Source organism: Ostrea edulis, chromosome 4 (assembly GCF_947568905.1).
Source record: "Ostrea edulis chromosome 4, xbOstEdul1.1, whole genome shotgun sequence".
NCBI lineage: Eukaryota > Metazoa > Mollusca > Bivalvia > Ostreida > Ostreidae > Ostrea > Ostrea edulis.
In genome coordinates this window covers 83434609-83451065 of record NC_079167.1, presented here as the reverse complement: position 1 = coordinate 83451065, position 16457 = coordinate 83434609, and the positions used below count along the sequence as shown (strand labels likewise).

At 34.7% G+C, this 16457-nt stretch overlaps 1 protein-coding gene across 1 annotated transcript in view; it reads left to right on the top strand.

The window, feature by feature from the left end:
• Positions 1-16457, top strand: part of LOC125671502 (glycogen debranching enzyme-like) — a 30009-nt gene that overhangs the window by 8436 nt on the left and 5116 nt on the right. The window contains exons 5-26 of the mRNA XM_056163991.1: positions 385-493; positions 583-700; positions 1709-1921; positions 3118-3257; positions 3350-3537; positions 3702-3825; positions 3939-4102; positions 5955-6056; positions 6186-6338; positions 6442-6592; positions 7196-7415; positions 7641-7912; positions 8647-8780; positions 9258-9391; positions 9908-10065; positions 10166-10268; positions 10485-10707; positions 10850-10961; positions 12112-12247; positions 12385-12497; positions 12619-12830; positions 13703-13800. Of these exons, the coding sequence (XP_056019966.1) occupies positions 385-493; positions 583-700; positions 1709-1921; positions 3118-3257; positions 3350-3537; positions 3702-3825; positions 3939-4102; positions 5955-6056; positions 6186-6338; positions 6442-6592; positions 7196-7415; positions 7641-7912; positions 8647-8780; positions 9258-9391; positions 9908-10065; positions 10166-10268; positions 10485-10707; positions 10850-10961; positions 12112-12247; positions 12385-12497; positions 12619-12830; positions 13703-13800 (3377 nt within the window). The remainder of the gene's footprint in view (positions 1-384; positions 494-582; positions 701-1708; positions 1922-3117; positions 3258-3349; positions 3538-3701; positions 3826-3938; positions 4103-5954; positions 6057-6185; positions 6339-6441; positions 6593-7195; positions 7416-7640; positions 7913-8646; positions 8781-9257; positions 9392-9907; positions 10066-10165; positions 10269-10484; positions 10708-10849; positions 10962-12111; positions 12248-12384; positions 12498-12618; positions 12831-13702; positions 13801-16457) is intronic.

Here is a 16457-nt window from a genome sequence, read left to right as displayed (position 1 = left end):
GAGATATAAACGGCCAATTAATGTTACTTTTCTGCAGCTATCAATTGTACTATAACACAGAACAGGCGCGCAGGCAAATTTAGTAATGTCAATTTCAGTAAAAAAAAAAAAAAAAAAATCATTCCAAAAACATCCAGTGCATTGGAAACCATGATATGTTTGTCTGTCATTTTGAGAGATACATATGTAGTAACAATAAAAACCATGTTCTCCAATACACTCGATGATTGTGGAAAGCAAAAATTTAGGGGGCTAAAAATTCTTTTAGATTTTGACACATGTATGCAGCATTTTGATGTCATGCTGGTTGAGACTTTGAAAACTTTCTAAAGAAAAATTTGTGTTTTGTGTGTACATTATGTCATATTTTTTTGACAATGCTAGGCAATCAACAGAGTTTTACATGAAGATGTTTTTCCATACTACAAGTTACATGAGTTTTATACAATGGACATTGAGGCTGTTCTCAGAGAATTTAAGAGGGCAATTGAAGGTATGTAAATAATCGATGAATAGAAAACTTTCATTCAAGTGTGGTGTTAGGTTTAAAATTTATATTGTACGTGATTTTCTGTTTTATAGAGGCAAGATGTGTCTCATCATCTAAACCACAGCTTGAATTGATTCAGGACCCCCAGTTCCGAAGGAATACGAGCACAGTCGACATGGACACAGCTCTTCATTTGTATAACACTGACAGGTATCCTCTTATTTCTGATGGAAATAAGGATAATCTAATTAAGATTAGACCCTTTTGATTGGTTTACCTGCAACACAATGATTTAAATCATCGCATTGAAGGTCACATCCCTGTGACCTAAGGTCATGACCTTTAATCAACCAAACAAATCAGATAATCTGACTTGTGAAAAAAAAATTGGTACAATATATTAGATACCTTTGAGAATGTAAACAGAAAAGAAAGGACTAGGATGCATTGTGAAAGCTGTGGGAAATTATAGAACAAAGTGAGTCCTGTAATAGTTGTGCATACTTGTTTTGAGAAAGGCTGAATTGTGGATATGTTATTTGTCAGTGTCTGTAACATTCAATAACTTGAAAAGTCCTATTAATTACTTCAGATATATATACTTATTAAATCAAATGTGAAACATGTGGTTATTAGAGTTAAATGGGGAGAAAGGGTTAAATGTAGCTCGGCATTTACGAATTTAGACATACTTTAATGGGTTTAAGTACTGATTGTCAGATTATTCCTTGTATTGTGTGACTAGAATGTGACCCTTAGTGCAGTGTTGCTAGATCTGAGGGAATCAGGGTGTTTAATGGGATTGATCTAAGGAATAATTATGACATTTGTTACCAAGAAATCTTGTCTAACAATGATGGATCTCTGCTAGCTACCATGTTTAGCATAAATCTGCTCTTGTAAGCTTATCTGAACTAAAAGTTTAAGTGAGCTTTTTCATCTAAGTTTGTCCTTAGTCTGTAATCTTTTCACATTTTCACATTTTCAACTTCTTGAGAACTAGTAGGCCAATTTTGACCAAATTTGCAATAACCACTAGGGTAACTTTATAACAGATATCAAATTATTATACAAGAGGGTTTTAAAGTTTTACATAGGAATCTATACATGTAGAGTCTTCCTTTTCTTTAGGACCACAAAGGTACAACTTTTTCTTATTAATATTCAAGCTTCCTCATGCATGTATTAATATTTTAAACAGCTTTTATTTGTGTTTAGACCAGGGGTATCCAGTAGGGCAGAACGCATCCAGAGATGTTGTGAAGAGTTTCGAGCCAAGCTTGAAGAGCTCAACAGACACAAATTTGCCGAAATGCAAGATCATATAAATGCTGCTATCTCCAACTTTGTGGCCAATGTTAAATACAGATTTGTGGATGGCCATGGTCCGAGAGTGGGGAAGGTCACGGCAGAGGAACCTCTGATGTGGAAGTATGACATTGCCACTACTTTATCAGTTTTATTTGAATTAGTTTGGATATATTAAAAATTTAAGGAATGCTTATTAAAGTATCAAAGTGTATATATTAGCTTTGAACTATAATTGTGTTGCCAGTGTAGAAGAGGAATAATTTAAGGTTTGCTTTCATTGGAATTTACTGCACACTTGAATCTAGCCATCGCGTTGGTGAATCTCTATTTTGAAAATGCCTATATTCTAGGGGAGATAAAAGTAAATTCTCTTTCTATTTACTTCAATTTTGTTTTTATGCCCCCCTTCAAAGAAGAGGAGCATATTGCTTTGCACCTGTCGATTGGTCGGTAGACCACATGTCCGCTCAATATCTTGAGAACCATTCACTTGATCGTAATGATATTTCTTATTTGGGTTGGTTATGAGTAGAAAAGGACACCTATTGTTTTTCAGGTCAAAAGGTCGAGGGTCATTCCACTCTGGACATAGGAATATACTGTCCGCTCAATATCTTGAGAACCCTTTTCTTGACAGACATATAACTTGGTACACTTTTACATCTTCAAGAGAAGATGACCCCAATTGATTTTGAGGTCACAAGGTCAAGGGTCAAACTGTACATAGGAATATACTCACTGTTCAATCAATATCTTGAAAACCCTTTGTTTTACAGACATCAAACTTGGTACACTGGTACATGTTCAGGAGAAGATGACCCCTTTTAATTTTGAGGTCACATGGTCAAGGGTCAAACTGAACATAGGAAGATACTGTTATCTCAATATCGTGAGAACCCTTTGCTTGACAGACATCAAATTTGGTGCAGTGGTACATCTTAAGGAGTAGATGACCCCTACTGATTTCCAGGTTATGTGGTCAAAGGTCAAGGGTTAAACTGGGCATAGTGATATATTGTTTCCTATATTTTAAGAATTATTTGCTTGATTGACACCAAACTTGGTACAGCATAAGGAGTAGATGACCGCTATTGATTTTTAGGTCACATGATCAATCCACTCTTGGCATAGGAAGATATTGTCTGCTCAATATTTTAAATTGATGATACTACTATCAATTAAATGATACATGTGTATAACCCTTTTCAATTTTGCACAGGAGGGGGGGGGGGGGCATATATGTTTTACAAACATCTCTTGTTTATTTAAAAATTGTCTTAGATATACTTTAAATTGGCATTCATTTTAATCTTCAGTTACTTTGTACAACCCGAGTCCTACGATGGCACAGTGTTATCAGAGGAAGTTAATATGGATGGGGATTCTGGGAAGCTTATCATGGCTGTCAATGGATGGGTGATGGGAGATGATCCTCTCAAAAACTTTGCTGACCCAGGTAACTTGACCTTTAACCCCATGCACTGTAAACGTGAAAAGAATTAGATTAAAGTTTATACCAAAAACTGCTTCATTTGAAATATCTTACAGACAGGACTGTTTACCTGCGGCGAGAGTTGTTACCTTGGGGAGACAGCTGTAAACTTAGGTACGGTAAGGAGCCGAAGGATTGTCCTTATTTGTGGCAACGTATGAAGGACTACACAGAGGCGATGGTTAAAATATTTCATGGAGTGAGGTTAGACAACTGTCACAGCACACCTATCCACGTGGCTGAGGTACACATCTAATGCAATAATTCCTCTGTAGATGTTCTATACCTTCATGATACTCTCATTCTTACAGCCTTTCTTCTCAAATTTGATTTTTATTGGGCAAATTTTGTTATCTACATAACCAGAACTAGCTAAGAGAATGACTGAATTTTCTTTATCTGTTACAGTATGTTTTGGATGCTGCTCGTAAGATTAGACCAGACCTGTATGTAGTGGCCGAGTTGTTTACAGGGAATGAGAGTGTGGATAATATTTTTATGAACAAACTCGGAATTAACTCTCTCATACGAGGTAAAACAAAAGTTTTGGGACATGTATGAGGATAATAAGTCTGAATGTTATTGAATTGCATTCAATCTTTGTTGTATGCATCTATGAATTAAGATCATTATTATTGTTATTAGAGGCAATGAGTGCCAGCGACTGTCACGACCAGGGCAGACTGGTGTACAAATATGGGGGTACTTCAGTGGGATCCTTCATCCAGCCCCGTGTACAGCCCCTGCTGCCCACCACTGCCCATGCTCTCTTCTTTGATCAAACTCATGACAATGAAAGTCCAGTAGAGGTAGGTAAAAAGAGGAAATATATATACAGGTAAACACCAATATATCGAATACCACGGATGTCTTGAAGTGAGTCGACAGTCCCGGCCAGTGTTACTATATTCATGATTTTTTAAAAAAAAACGGTAATTCGAACACGGAAATCTCGAATACCTGGCTTATCTCGAAAAGGATTTACTGTCCCAAGTGCTAAAATCACATGTTATCTCGAAGTCCAAGGAGTTTCTCGCTTCATTGAGTTCACACCTGAAGTACACAATCATCCCATTATGCTAATTTTACAGCCTGTTGGACATTTCTGTTGGGTCTAGCATGGGCTTCATGAAACCACTGCCGATAATCACGCCTCATTAGTCCCAAGCTATTGATTTGGGAGCTTTATGCAGATTAGGTGTTTGGAGGTGATCATGACATGCACACTTATACGTAAGATGACACAATAATTCAACAAGGGGACGAGTACTGAAATAGGAATTCAATTTTGTCGTAATAGACACTTACACATGCTATTACAAGTCAAAGTAAACAATAAACACATCAAAGTGATATAGAAATCAAGAATTAAACAATAAAAGACCTTATTTTTAAGTATAAATATCAGCACCAAAATTCAAAATCTTCAGTATCTAATGAGCAATCTACATGTAACGAAGGACCCGATATCCAACCCGGGGTATAGTTGGATTATCTGGCAGTGGTATAAAAAGGAATCATAAAGTTCATACAATGGAAACAAAGTTCCAGACTATAACAGAAGTCGAAAAAGACACTAAATTCAATGCAGCAATATTTCCCCATTTCCGTCTTTGTCATTATAACAGTGATCGGTTTATGATTTACAAAGCGTAACACAAATCCGGGTATCAGAAATACTGAACTGAACGTGATAACTGATTATCGCTATGATAAACGACCAAAATTCGTAAAATGTAAGTGTTGCAGTATCAAATAAAGTAATAGATATACAATATACCTGCAAATGCAAACGTATCAAAAAGAATCCCTAACTTCTAACTAAAACTTTACCGCTTTTAAAAGGTGTGTTTATTTACCTGTCAAATAAAACATGCAGTGATTTTTTTCTACCCACTGGTACTGGTACCGGTACTGATTCGATAGAGAAAAATAGCATCAAAATCGAACAAATTGGGAATTTTCTACCAATGTATCAGCAAATGATTTCAACTAAAAGAAAAGGAAAAAGACAACAAAACAAGAAGTATTCATCTCCTTACAAACTTTTTTACGGTAATATTTCCTGTTGTGAGACATAAAGAATCGCCCTAGGCTCATTTTAAAATAATCGTAGCTCTACAACACGCGCACTGCCATGTTTTGTACTTTCGATTTAATACCGGAAGTAAACATTTTAGTTAACTCGTACAACATTTTGGACAAAGTGAATTACGATATCAGATGTCTATTTTTCGGCAATTAAATTGGGAATTTTTAGTCTCAAAATTGGGAAAAATGTACGGTTTTTGGCATTGGGAATGGTACCATTTATCGGTACCAGTTATATAAGGAAAAAACCCGCTGACATGCAACATATTTGACACAGTATTGGTGTCAAATTCATTAACTTTGATTTCTCGAACCCTCGGATATCTCGGAAGGTTTTCTTTGGTCCTAACAAGTTCGAGATATCGAAGTTTACCTGTACAGGTATTTCACTATTTGAAAGTTTTTTTGATCATGTGTGTGATTTGGAGTGTGCTTTTAGAAGTGTTTAAACTGCATCACACTAAGATTAAAGCCATATATTCAGTATTTGCAGTACTCAAATTTTTTTTTAATGTCTGAAATAAAAGTTTTTGGCACTGTAAATTTAAACAAACATTTCTTCATTTGTAGAGAAGAAGTCCGTTTGACCCGTTTCCATCAGCAGCCATTGTTTCCATGGCTTGCTGTGCTACAGGCAGTAACCGAGGATACGATCAACTGGTTCCACATCATGTAAGAACAGCAGTATTAGTAATTATAGCAGCATAATCTTAGTAAACTCTTTCACGAATCAACAGCTGTCGCAGAGCCAGTTTATGTCGTTTGATAATCAATTATGCTTTTTTTAACACAACTTCACAGATTCATGTTGTGAAGGAGGAGAGATTGTATATGTCTTGGGCAACTTGGGACTTTCCAGAGCCACCATTTATGAATGATAAATTTGGAATCACAGCTGGGAAGAAGATCTTAAATAAACTTCATTACCACCTCGGTGTAACTGGGTATTCTGAGGTAACTTTGATTTTGGCTTATATATTGCACATGACGTACAATGTACATGTATGAGGAGAATTTTCATGCACAGCACTATCCATCTTTCTTATATTTCCTGTAGGTGTATGTAGATCAGCTGTCGCACGACACGGTAGCAATAACACGACACAATCCCCATAACCACGAGTCATATGTCATGGTGGCTCGAACAGCATTCCAAAATCCACAAAATCCAAAGGAAACTGGCTACATTAGGCCACTACACGTAGATGGTTAGTATTCGTATGTTACAGAATGTATCCCAATAGGTGCTCAGTTTTATCAGAAACAGAAATACAGTGGTCATGAACAACAGTTATATGAGAAGGCCAAAGAAAATTAATTATTTGGTTCTTAGGCCAATTTGCCATAGAGAGATGAGGGAGGATGGGTTTTTTTAACGGTTCCAGCGTAGTGCAAGCATTGGAAAAGTCTTATACACTCTACCAGTTAAATGTTTTACAGAGAGAGAGTTAAAAAAAATTCTTTTTAATTTTTTTTTTTTGGCATAGGGAGAGCACTTGAGAGGAATTTTATTCATTAAAGGGTAAAGAATGTTTAATGCACATTATTTAAACAGATGCGTGTAGACCTGAAAACCAAATTAATTAATATTTTATGGCCTAAATCGTATTTTTCTCTCACACTTAAAGCATGGTTTTACTTTATTTTAAAAAATCATGGTCATTGTAAAATGTGAAGTACTGTACATGTATAATTTGTATAAACTCTACAATGTTTCAATGAATAAAAAAACAGTCAAGACTTTGGGAAGATAATTTAGTTTAAATCAAAATTTGTTGAAGGTACATGCAACATATCAAATTTATTTGCAGGAGAAATAACAGAAATAGTATTTGAAGCCAAGTTTAGTGAAACTGAAGGTTTCAAGTACGAAAAGAACCCCAATTTTATCAATGGTCTCCCAAATTACTATCTGGACATAAAAGAAAAGTTAGAAACCAGTGCAAGTGAATCAATCAAAATAAGGAAGCAGGGCGACTCCTCAGAAGTGGACTTCCATTCCTTTCCTCCGGGTTCTGTGGTAGTTTTCAAGTAAGTCAGTTTTGTTTTAGTCAGAAATTATTATCCTTTAATATTGGTTGTAAAAATTTTAATGATTTACTCTACGATTTTGAAGAGCAACACATTTTGTAGAGCAGCATTTGGGTTGGATTGTTAAATTTATTTCAATTCTGAATAAGAATATTCTGGTAATAAAATTTTATGCTTCTTACAGTCTTTAAAGGTATGAACAAGATATGCTTTTCTATTTAATAGACAGGTTCTTCCACACAAAGCTAAGAATGCAATTCTAAAAATTCGCCGTGGAGTAAGCCAGTTTGGATATTTAATGAGATCGTACAGTGGGAGGACTATGTTTGATAAGACATTCGACAGCAGTAATTTCCACGCAATTGTCAGTAAACTCTCGTTATCGGATCTGAATATTGTGCTATATCGGTGTGATTCTGAGGAGGCAGCTGATGGAAATGGCTTTGGAGCTTACGACATTCCTGGGTATGGGCCCATGGTTTACTGTGGACTAAGAGGTAGGTCATGCTTTTTGTTTCTTTTGCCAAGTAATGAGATGTGGTAAATGATGATTAAAGGTATCTTGGGAACTGCTAGATTGATTATAGATCAGAAAAGGTATCTAGGAATCGCTAGATTAATTATAAAACAGAAAAGGTATCTAGGAATCACTAGATTAATTATAGATCAGAAAAGGTATCTTGGGAACTGCTAGATTGATTATAGATCAGAAAAGGTATCTAGGAATCGCTAGATTAATTATAAAACAGAAAAGGTATCTAGGAATCACTAGATTAATTATAGATCAGAAAAGGTATCTTGGGAACTGCTAGATTGATTATAGATCAGAAAAGGTATCTAGGAATCGCTAGATTAATTATAAAACAGAAAAGGTATCTAGGAACTGCTAGATTAATTATAAAACAGAAAAGGTATCTAGGAATCGCTAGATTAATTATAGATCAGAAAAGGTATCTTAGGAACTGCTAGATTAATTACAGATATCTTCAATAAAACTTTCAGAGACATCACTAGAATTGTTTATTTTACATGAAACTTTCAGAGACATCACTAGAATTGTTTATTTTCTATGAAACTTTCAGAGACGTCACTAGAATTGTTTATTTTCCATGAAACTTTCAGAGACGTCACTAGAATTGTTTATTTTACATGAAACTTTCAGAGACGTCACTAGAATTGTTTATTTTACATGAAACTTTCAGAGACGTCACTAGAATTGTTTATTTTCCAGGACTAATGGCTGTGTTGGCACATGTGCGTCCAAACAATGACTTGGGACATCCACTATGTAATAACCTGAGGGAAGGAAACTGGTTGTCAGATTATGTGGCTAACAGGTTGAAAGTTCACCCAAACACTCGAGATGTTAGTATTTCTATGTACAAACTTCTCGTTTAACGTATCTCATGGGATTGTAATAAATGATTACATTGTACAAGTACTCTGTACATCTGTACGAAACACTTTTCAAACTACTAAATGTTGAGGTGTTTCAAAGTAAAACTATAAAAATTAAAGTAGTATAACTGAATGATTTATAATATGTAATATGATAAATTTCTTTCTTTTTATAGAAAAGAATCCTTAAACTTAATGATATTTCATTATTTGCATTTAAAAGCTTAGAACATTTCAAAATCACAATGTCTTTAAAGTATGTACACACTTGATATGTTAGTATCCAGAGATACTTTATATCATAGTACAATACAAAAGAAGTTGGTATGTTCGTTTGCCTTACTTTATAGAGATGTGTTGGTTTATAATCATATACAAATCATTGTTCTCTATGAACTGATTTTATGAAATCAACATTCTACACTGCACATTTTCGTCTTTCAGCTTGGTGAGTGGTTTGCTGGTGTGTTGGGAAATTTAAACGACATCCCTAGGTTCTTGGTTCCATGCTATTTTGATACAGTGATTACAGGGGCATATGTAGTACTGAGAGACCAGACCACAAAGCTCATGTCTGAGTAAGTGAACACAGTGGTTGTACTGTGGTGATGGCTGTGTGAACAACACGAAATAAATAGTTTCTTGTGTAAAGGTTATCTTAAAAAAGTACTATGTACTTGGAATAACATGATCAGTTTCAGGACAGCTCCAGTGGATATGAAAGATTTCCCTTTGTCTTGTGTTTGCATGTATATGAAATTTTTTCCATATTTTGTTGTGTTTGAAAACCATCAAATGCAAAGTATTGCTTCAATTTTGAACATATTTAAATGATTGGTAATTACATGCAAAATATATAGACAAGGCATTGTATATACTTTATTTCTCCTTACGAACAGGTTCTTGATTACAAGATTTTGTATATAATACATACTTTTATCTCTCCTTATAAAAATGTTCTTGATTACAAGATTTTGTATATAATACATACTTTTATCTCTCCTTATAAAAATGTTCTTGATTACAAGATTTTGTATATACATACTTTTATCCATCCATATGAACATGTTCTTGATTACAGGATTTTCTTGCAGGTTCATCCAGGATGGTTCAACCTTTGTACAGATGCTGTCCTTGGGAAGCCTTCAGTTCTGTGGATATGTCAAGAATGCAAAGCTTCCCAAGTTATCTCTGACTATGAAATCAACAACTCCAAATGTTGACGTAGATCATCCTCTGTCATTGGCTGCTGGTATGAAAACCAACTACATGTTGTCGTGAAATTATTCTGCCCTATTCCTGTAGACCTAGTAGTTATTCGCCTGATTAATGTGTGTATTTTCTAACATTAGGATTTCCCCATTTTGCCAGTGGTTACATGAGGAACTGGGGAAGAGATACGTTTATTTCTCTGCGAGGTTTACTGTTGCTAACAGGCAGATATGATGATGCTAAGTATGTCTTCCAATTCTGTTTTATTTGAGATTATTAGGATTTTTATTGAGTAATTGTAAAACAGAATCTTGTTGCATTGTTTTTAATGTAATTACTTGGTGGTTAGAATTAAAACTTAAATAATTCTACTGTGAAGAAATAAAAGCCTGGGGGGAAATGTGATTTTAGTTTCTTTGAAAATATTTATGTATTTATACGTCTGACTGTCTTTACCAGGTTGATAATAATGGCTTATGGAGGTTGTTTACGACATGGCCTAATTCCTAATTTACTTAACGAGGGAAAAGGTGCTCGCTTTAATTGCCGTGATGCCTTCTGGTGGTGGCTCCAAGCCATCCAGGACTACTGCAGCTTTAGGGGAACAGATATTCTAGAGGAAAAAGTGGCTCGACTGTATCCAAGTGACGATTCAACTGTCCATGAACCTGATGGACAATATGTAAGTCAAATTTTAACATACCATAACAGTGCCTTAGAGAGCATATTAAAGATAGAGAATTTTCTGTAAAGGACAGAATTTTAATGTTACTGGTTCGTATTGATCAGAGCTTTGTCTTTATCAGCATTTGTAACTTTTACAGGATCAACCATTACATCAGGTCATTCAGGAAGGTTTACAACGACATGCTGAAGGACTGAAGTACAGAGAAAGAAATGCTGGCACAGCAATTGATGAACAGATGTCAGATGAAGGTGAATTTGTAGGATGATTTAAGTTTAGAATTGGATGATATCGGCAGTTATTGCACCAGAATTATTTATTTAGAGTACTTGTATATGAAAATGAAAAATTGGTTGTTGCAGTGATGATTCTGTTCCACTATTTAGTGGAATTCTGCTATTATGAATCCAGGAATCTAATATTCATGAGTGATTTCCAATATTTTGACCAAGTTTTACAGCAATCTATTTCTGTTTTGTACAGTTGGAAAAAGTCCGGTTGTGTAGTCTGTATTCTGAATCTCTGAAACGTTTCATTTGTCCTATCAGAGTGTGTACTGTGAAGCTTTTAACTGATCACTATCCTACAATGGCATTGTGGTTTGTCCAAACACGAAAGTTGTTGACAAAACTGTTAAAAAGTCATGATTATGGCAATGGTAAAAATTATCACGGGATGTCAAAGGGAAGAAAATGTCAGAGAATGTAAGGAAGAGGATCAAACCAGGGGGATGTGTTTTGTAAATATAAACTATGGAAATCAGTTGATCAACATTTATTCTAAAAGCTTCATACAAAAAAATAAAACAACAAAAATTTGCCTGGTAAGTTACAAAAGTTGTCCGGCAGTGTCCGCTAGTTTGATTTTCATTCCAAGTGACAGACACTGTATTGAAACACAGGGACTTGCTCCTGTTAAAAATATTGTAGACAATACTATATTTTAATGTTAGACTAGATTATTGTTTACAATATTTTTATAATGAGAGCAAGTCACTGTGATTGAAATAAAGTTACACTTAAGGACTTGGAGAGAAACAAAGTCAGAAAGAAGCAAGAACTACATCTGTACAAATGAATAGAAAGACAAGGTCAAAAATGAAGATGATGGAAATGCACACACTTCTACAAGAAGTGCCTAAAACAGTTTCATTGTAAAAGCAAAAATGGGATAAAGCCAGGTACGACCCACCCGTTAACTTGAACATGTAGAAATAAATAGAGTTTTACTGTTTCTCACTCCTTGGTACACATTTTTAGGTTTATTTTAGGCTTGCTGAATCCTAAATTTCTACAGTGTCTGAGGCTTCACCTCCAACTCCCAGCCTATTTCAGATATTTTTGAACCTTCACAGAATCATCACAGTAGTCGGATGAGATGAATATTATTTTCCATTTTTAGGATTTAATAATGAAATAGGAGTGGACTGGGAAACGGGCTTTGTGTTTGGAGGAAACGAGCGTAATTGTGGTACCTGGATGGACAAGATGGGAAGCTCTGTTAAGGCTGGGACAAAAGGAAAACCTGCCACTCCAAGGTAAACACAATCAAATATAGAATCGATTGGAAAACTTCTACTGTATTAAAGTTCATGATAAAAATATTTTGTAAAAATAAAACATTTTGAAAATGAATAGCTCTTCTTGAATTTATCTTTTCAATTTCCTAATATAGGAGTGGTTCAGCTGTGGAACTTGTAGGGCTATGTATGTCTGCATTAACCTGGTTAGAAAATTTAGCTGACCAAAAAATCTACCCTTATGATGGAGTTTCTATCATCAAAGATGGTAAATCTGTAACACTGCATGCATGTACAGCTAGATTTGTACCACAACACCAGAACAATGTTTTCCAAATTTCTATAATCATGTTGAAAATGTAGTTAACCTGATTTGCAATTTTTTTTAGGAGTCTCTACAAAAAAGACATTTAAAGAATGGTCTAGGCTGTTAAAAGACAATTTTGAGAAGCATTTCTGGATAAATGTGGATCCTACTGCTGAATATGAGACCCACCCTGAGCTGATTAACAGAAGAGGTTTTTACAAAGACTCGTACTTCGCTAAACCATTCTGGGCAGATTTTCAGCTCAGACCAAACTTCCCGGTTGCTATGGTTGTGGTAAGTCGTGTGTCCTATTTTGATCAAGCATATTAGTTCACCCAGTCAGGTGACATACTGGTTAGTTCACCCAGTCAGGTGACATACTGATTAGTTCACCCAGTCAGGTGACATACAGTCAGGTGACATACTGATTAGTTCACCCAGTCAGGTGACATACTGATTAGTTCATCCAGTCAGGTGACATACTGATTAGTTCACCCAGTCAGGTGACATACTGATTAGTTCACCCAGTCAGGTGACATACAGTCAGGTGACATACTGGTTAGTTCACTCAGCCAGGTGACATACTGGCATCCATCTTCAAATGTGCATTATAATTTATTTCAAATTACATTTGCAAAACCCATTAACCAGTTCTGACCAAATTTTGTATGGCATGAATTAGGGATAGAGAAACAAATAGGAGGAATTTCAAAGTCCTTGCTCCCTCGAAGGCAAAAACATTAGAAATGTAAAGATAATCAAATTATGCCATGTTTTACTTGCTTAATATGGTATTACAATGCTATGAATTCAGATTGGGGGTCATTTCCCCATTATAATGTAATGAGACTTGTTATATCTTCTTTCTACGTGTGTTGCAGTTGGGATGAAATTTATGAATAATTATCCACATGAATGCTATTAGTTGTTTAAGAGTGGTAGTGTAGATTACGATGCATGTTGTGTCTAGATATTTATATCCATCCTGCTGCTCACTCAGTAGTAGATGTATAGTATGGCTCCATGTCCTTTGACTTGGAAGTATTTTTAATGACCCATGTTTTTACACTTGCTCTACAACTATCAATACCGCCAGAGATTTCAAATAAAACCATGGAAGCAGTCTGTCCATCAATTTTATTTCTTGACTTTCAAAATCATTGCAGGCTCCCCAGCTGTTTCCACCAGAGTATGCCTGGACAGCGCTAGCACAGGCTGAAGATGTACTGCTTGGATCTTTGGGAATGAAAACACTAGATCCCAGGTCAGTAGAAATTCTGTGTGACACATATCAGTATCTCGAATACCCCACTTACGTGGAAGTCTATGGCCGGTCCTGACCGTATTCTCTATATATATTGTAAATGATTTTAAAGATATATCAAATACAGTAATCTTGCTCCCCCCACTAATTCTGCCTGGTTTATCTTGAAGTGCAGTATATTTTCTGTTTTACTAGATATACCTGGTCTTATTACTCCTCACTTTCACATTAGTATTCACACCTGTTCAAACTGGAGGCTGCTAATGGTTCACCACCATTCATTCATTCACTTTTATTCGCTCAAATCACAATGAAAGTGGTACATGAGGTACAATACAGAAATTTCATGTATAATACAGATTACATCAGAGGAATGTACATGTAAAACTTATACGGTACCTATTTTGATACATAGGCATGCAAAAAGTGAAATATATACAGTGAAACTTCTCCCTGAATATCGGCCGATTTTCAAAGTCCCGGCAGAAACCTTAACATTTCCTTACAAAGAAAGTCTCACAAAACCGGCCACCCCTGAAAACCGGACATCGGCCACTTTTTAAAGTACAATTGTTAACAAACATGTGTAATTTACCCTTATACCCGCCACTATTTGAAGACTAGAAAATTTTGGCCAGATGGATGATTAAGATCAGCCAGGTGTGAAAAATGACTGACCTACTGGCCAGGTGGGAAATTATCTACTGGAGGTGTGAAAAACACAAGTGGCCTGTATAAGTTCTATAGTTTACCTATTGTCCAGGGTGTTAATTGGTGCTTGGCTAATCCAAGTGACCCTTTCAAATTTCTGTATGAAATGTTATAAACAGATATGCACATATTGAATGAATACAATCAATCCGCCATATTGTTGCACCATGGATATAAGCGGCAGTTAATAAACAACAAACCCATGACTGTTAATGATAATTTTCAATAAATAAATGATTTTTGGGGGGTTTCCATACACTTAAAATATGGAGTGCCAAATTAACATAAACTCAAATAATTGAAGATATCATCAATTATTTGAAGATATCATCAATTCATTTGATGCGCGCAACAATTGAATTAAAGATCTCTTCAAATAATTAATGATATCTTCAATTCTGAATTATTGCGCGCATTAATTGAATTGATGAGAGCATTAATTCTTCAGCTGATTTGATGCGCGCTTTAATTGAATTAATGATCTCTTCAAATGAATTAATGATATCAACAATTGAATTGATGCGCGCTACAATTCAATTGAAGAGAGCAATAATTGATATAATGCGTGCATTAAATCAATTGATGAGAGCAATAATTGAATTGATGTGCGCATTAATTCATTTGATGAGAGCAATAATTGATTTAATGCGCACATTAATTCAATTATTGCTCTCTTCAATTGAATTAATGATATCTTTAATTCATTTGAAGAGAGCAATAATTCTTTTAGAGAGAGCAACTATATAATTAAAGATATCTTCAATTCAACATATCCACAATTGAATTAATGATATCTTTAATTGAATTGTTGCTCTCTTTAAAAGAATTGATGCGCGCATTAATTCCTTATATAAAAGCATTGTAAATGATTTAAAGATATCTTCAATTGAATTAAAGAGATCATCAAATTATTTATACCGAGCTCTAAATTAATTATTGCGAGCAATATTTCTACTAAATTGATGCTCTCATCAAATGAATTGAAGAGAGCAATAATTGAATTAATGCGCGCATCAAATCTATTATTGCTCTCATTAATTGAATTAATGCGCGCATCAATTGAATTGAAGAGAGCAATAATTGAATTAATGCGCGTATTAAATCAATTATTGCTCTCATTAATTCAATTGATTCGCGCATTAATTCATTTGATGAGAGCAATAATTGATTTAATGCGCGTATTAATTCAATTAAAGAGAGCAATAATTCAATTGATGATATCTTCAAATAATTGAAGATATCTTCAATTATTTAAGTTTATGTTAATTTGGCGCTCCATATTAAAATTCCTAAGAAACATCAAAATTAAAATTATATATTTACTACTGTACTTTTCAAAAACGTCAAAACAAATTTGTTAACGATATAAGCAATGGACGTAAACAGAGTTTTTATAGGTAAGAGGAATTCCAATAATAGGCCATTAATAGACCTCTGTGTTTTCTTTACGTATCACGTTTTTTAAGTTAAAATTAGATGATTGCAGCAAGACTATTTCTCGTAATAATTACCTGTAGGTACAAGCGGACTAGTTTGATCTCCACTGATAATTGATCAGAGATCTCCATATCAAAGTGAGCAGTACCTACTCTGTGTATTAATTGCAGCAATCAAATGGCTATGTGTTTGTTTTGTTTATGAAATCATAAGCCGAAATTCTACATAAATGCTGCTAGTCTACAGATTTCTATACATATATCAAATGCAGTTTTATTTAAACAGAATGTTTTCCATTATTTATGCATGTCAATGTAAAAATGTTTATTCATTTTTAGATAGTTTTAGTGGTATAAATTGAAAATAAACATGTTAGTAAATTATTTTGTTTTATTTCCAATAGTGAAATAATAGTCCTTGAACACCATATTATATGGTTTGTGTTGTCAATGAAATATCTAAAAAATAAATTGAGCTGAAACGTCTCTAAATGCTAAATTCTCGGTATA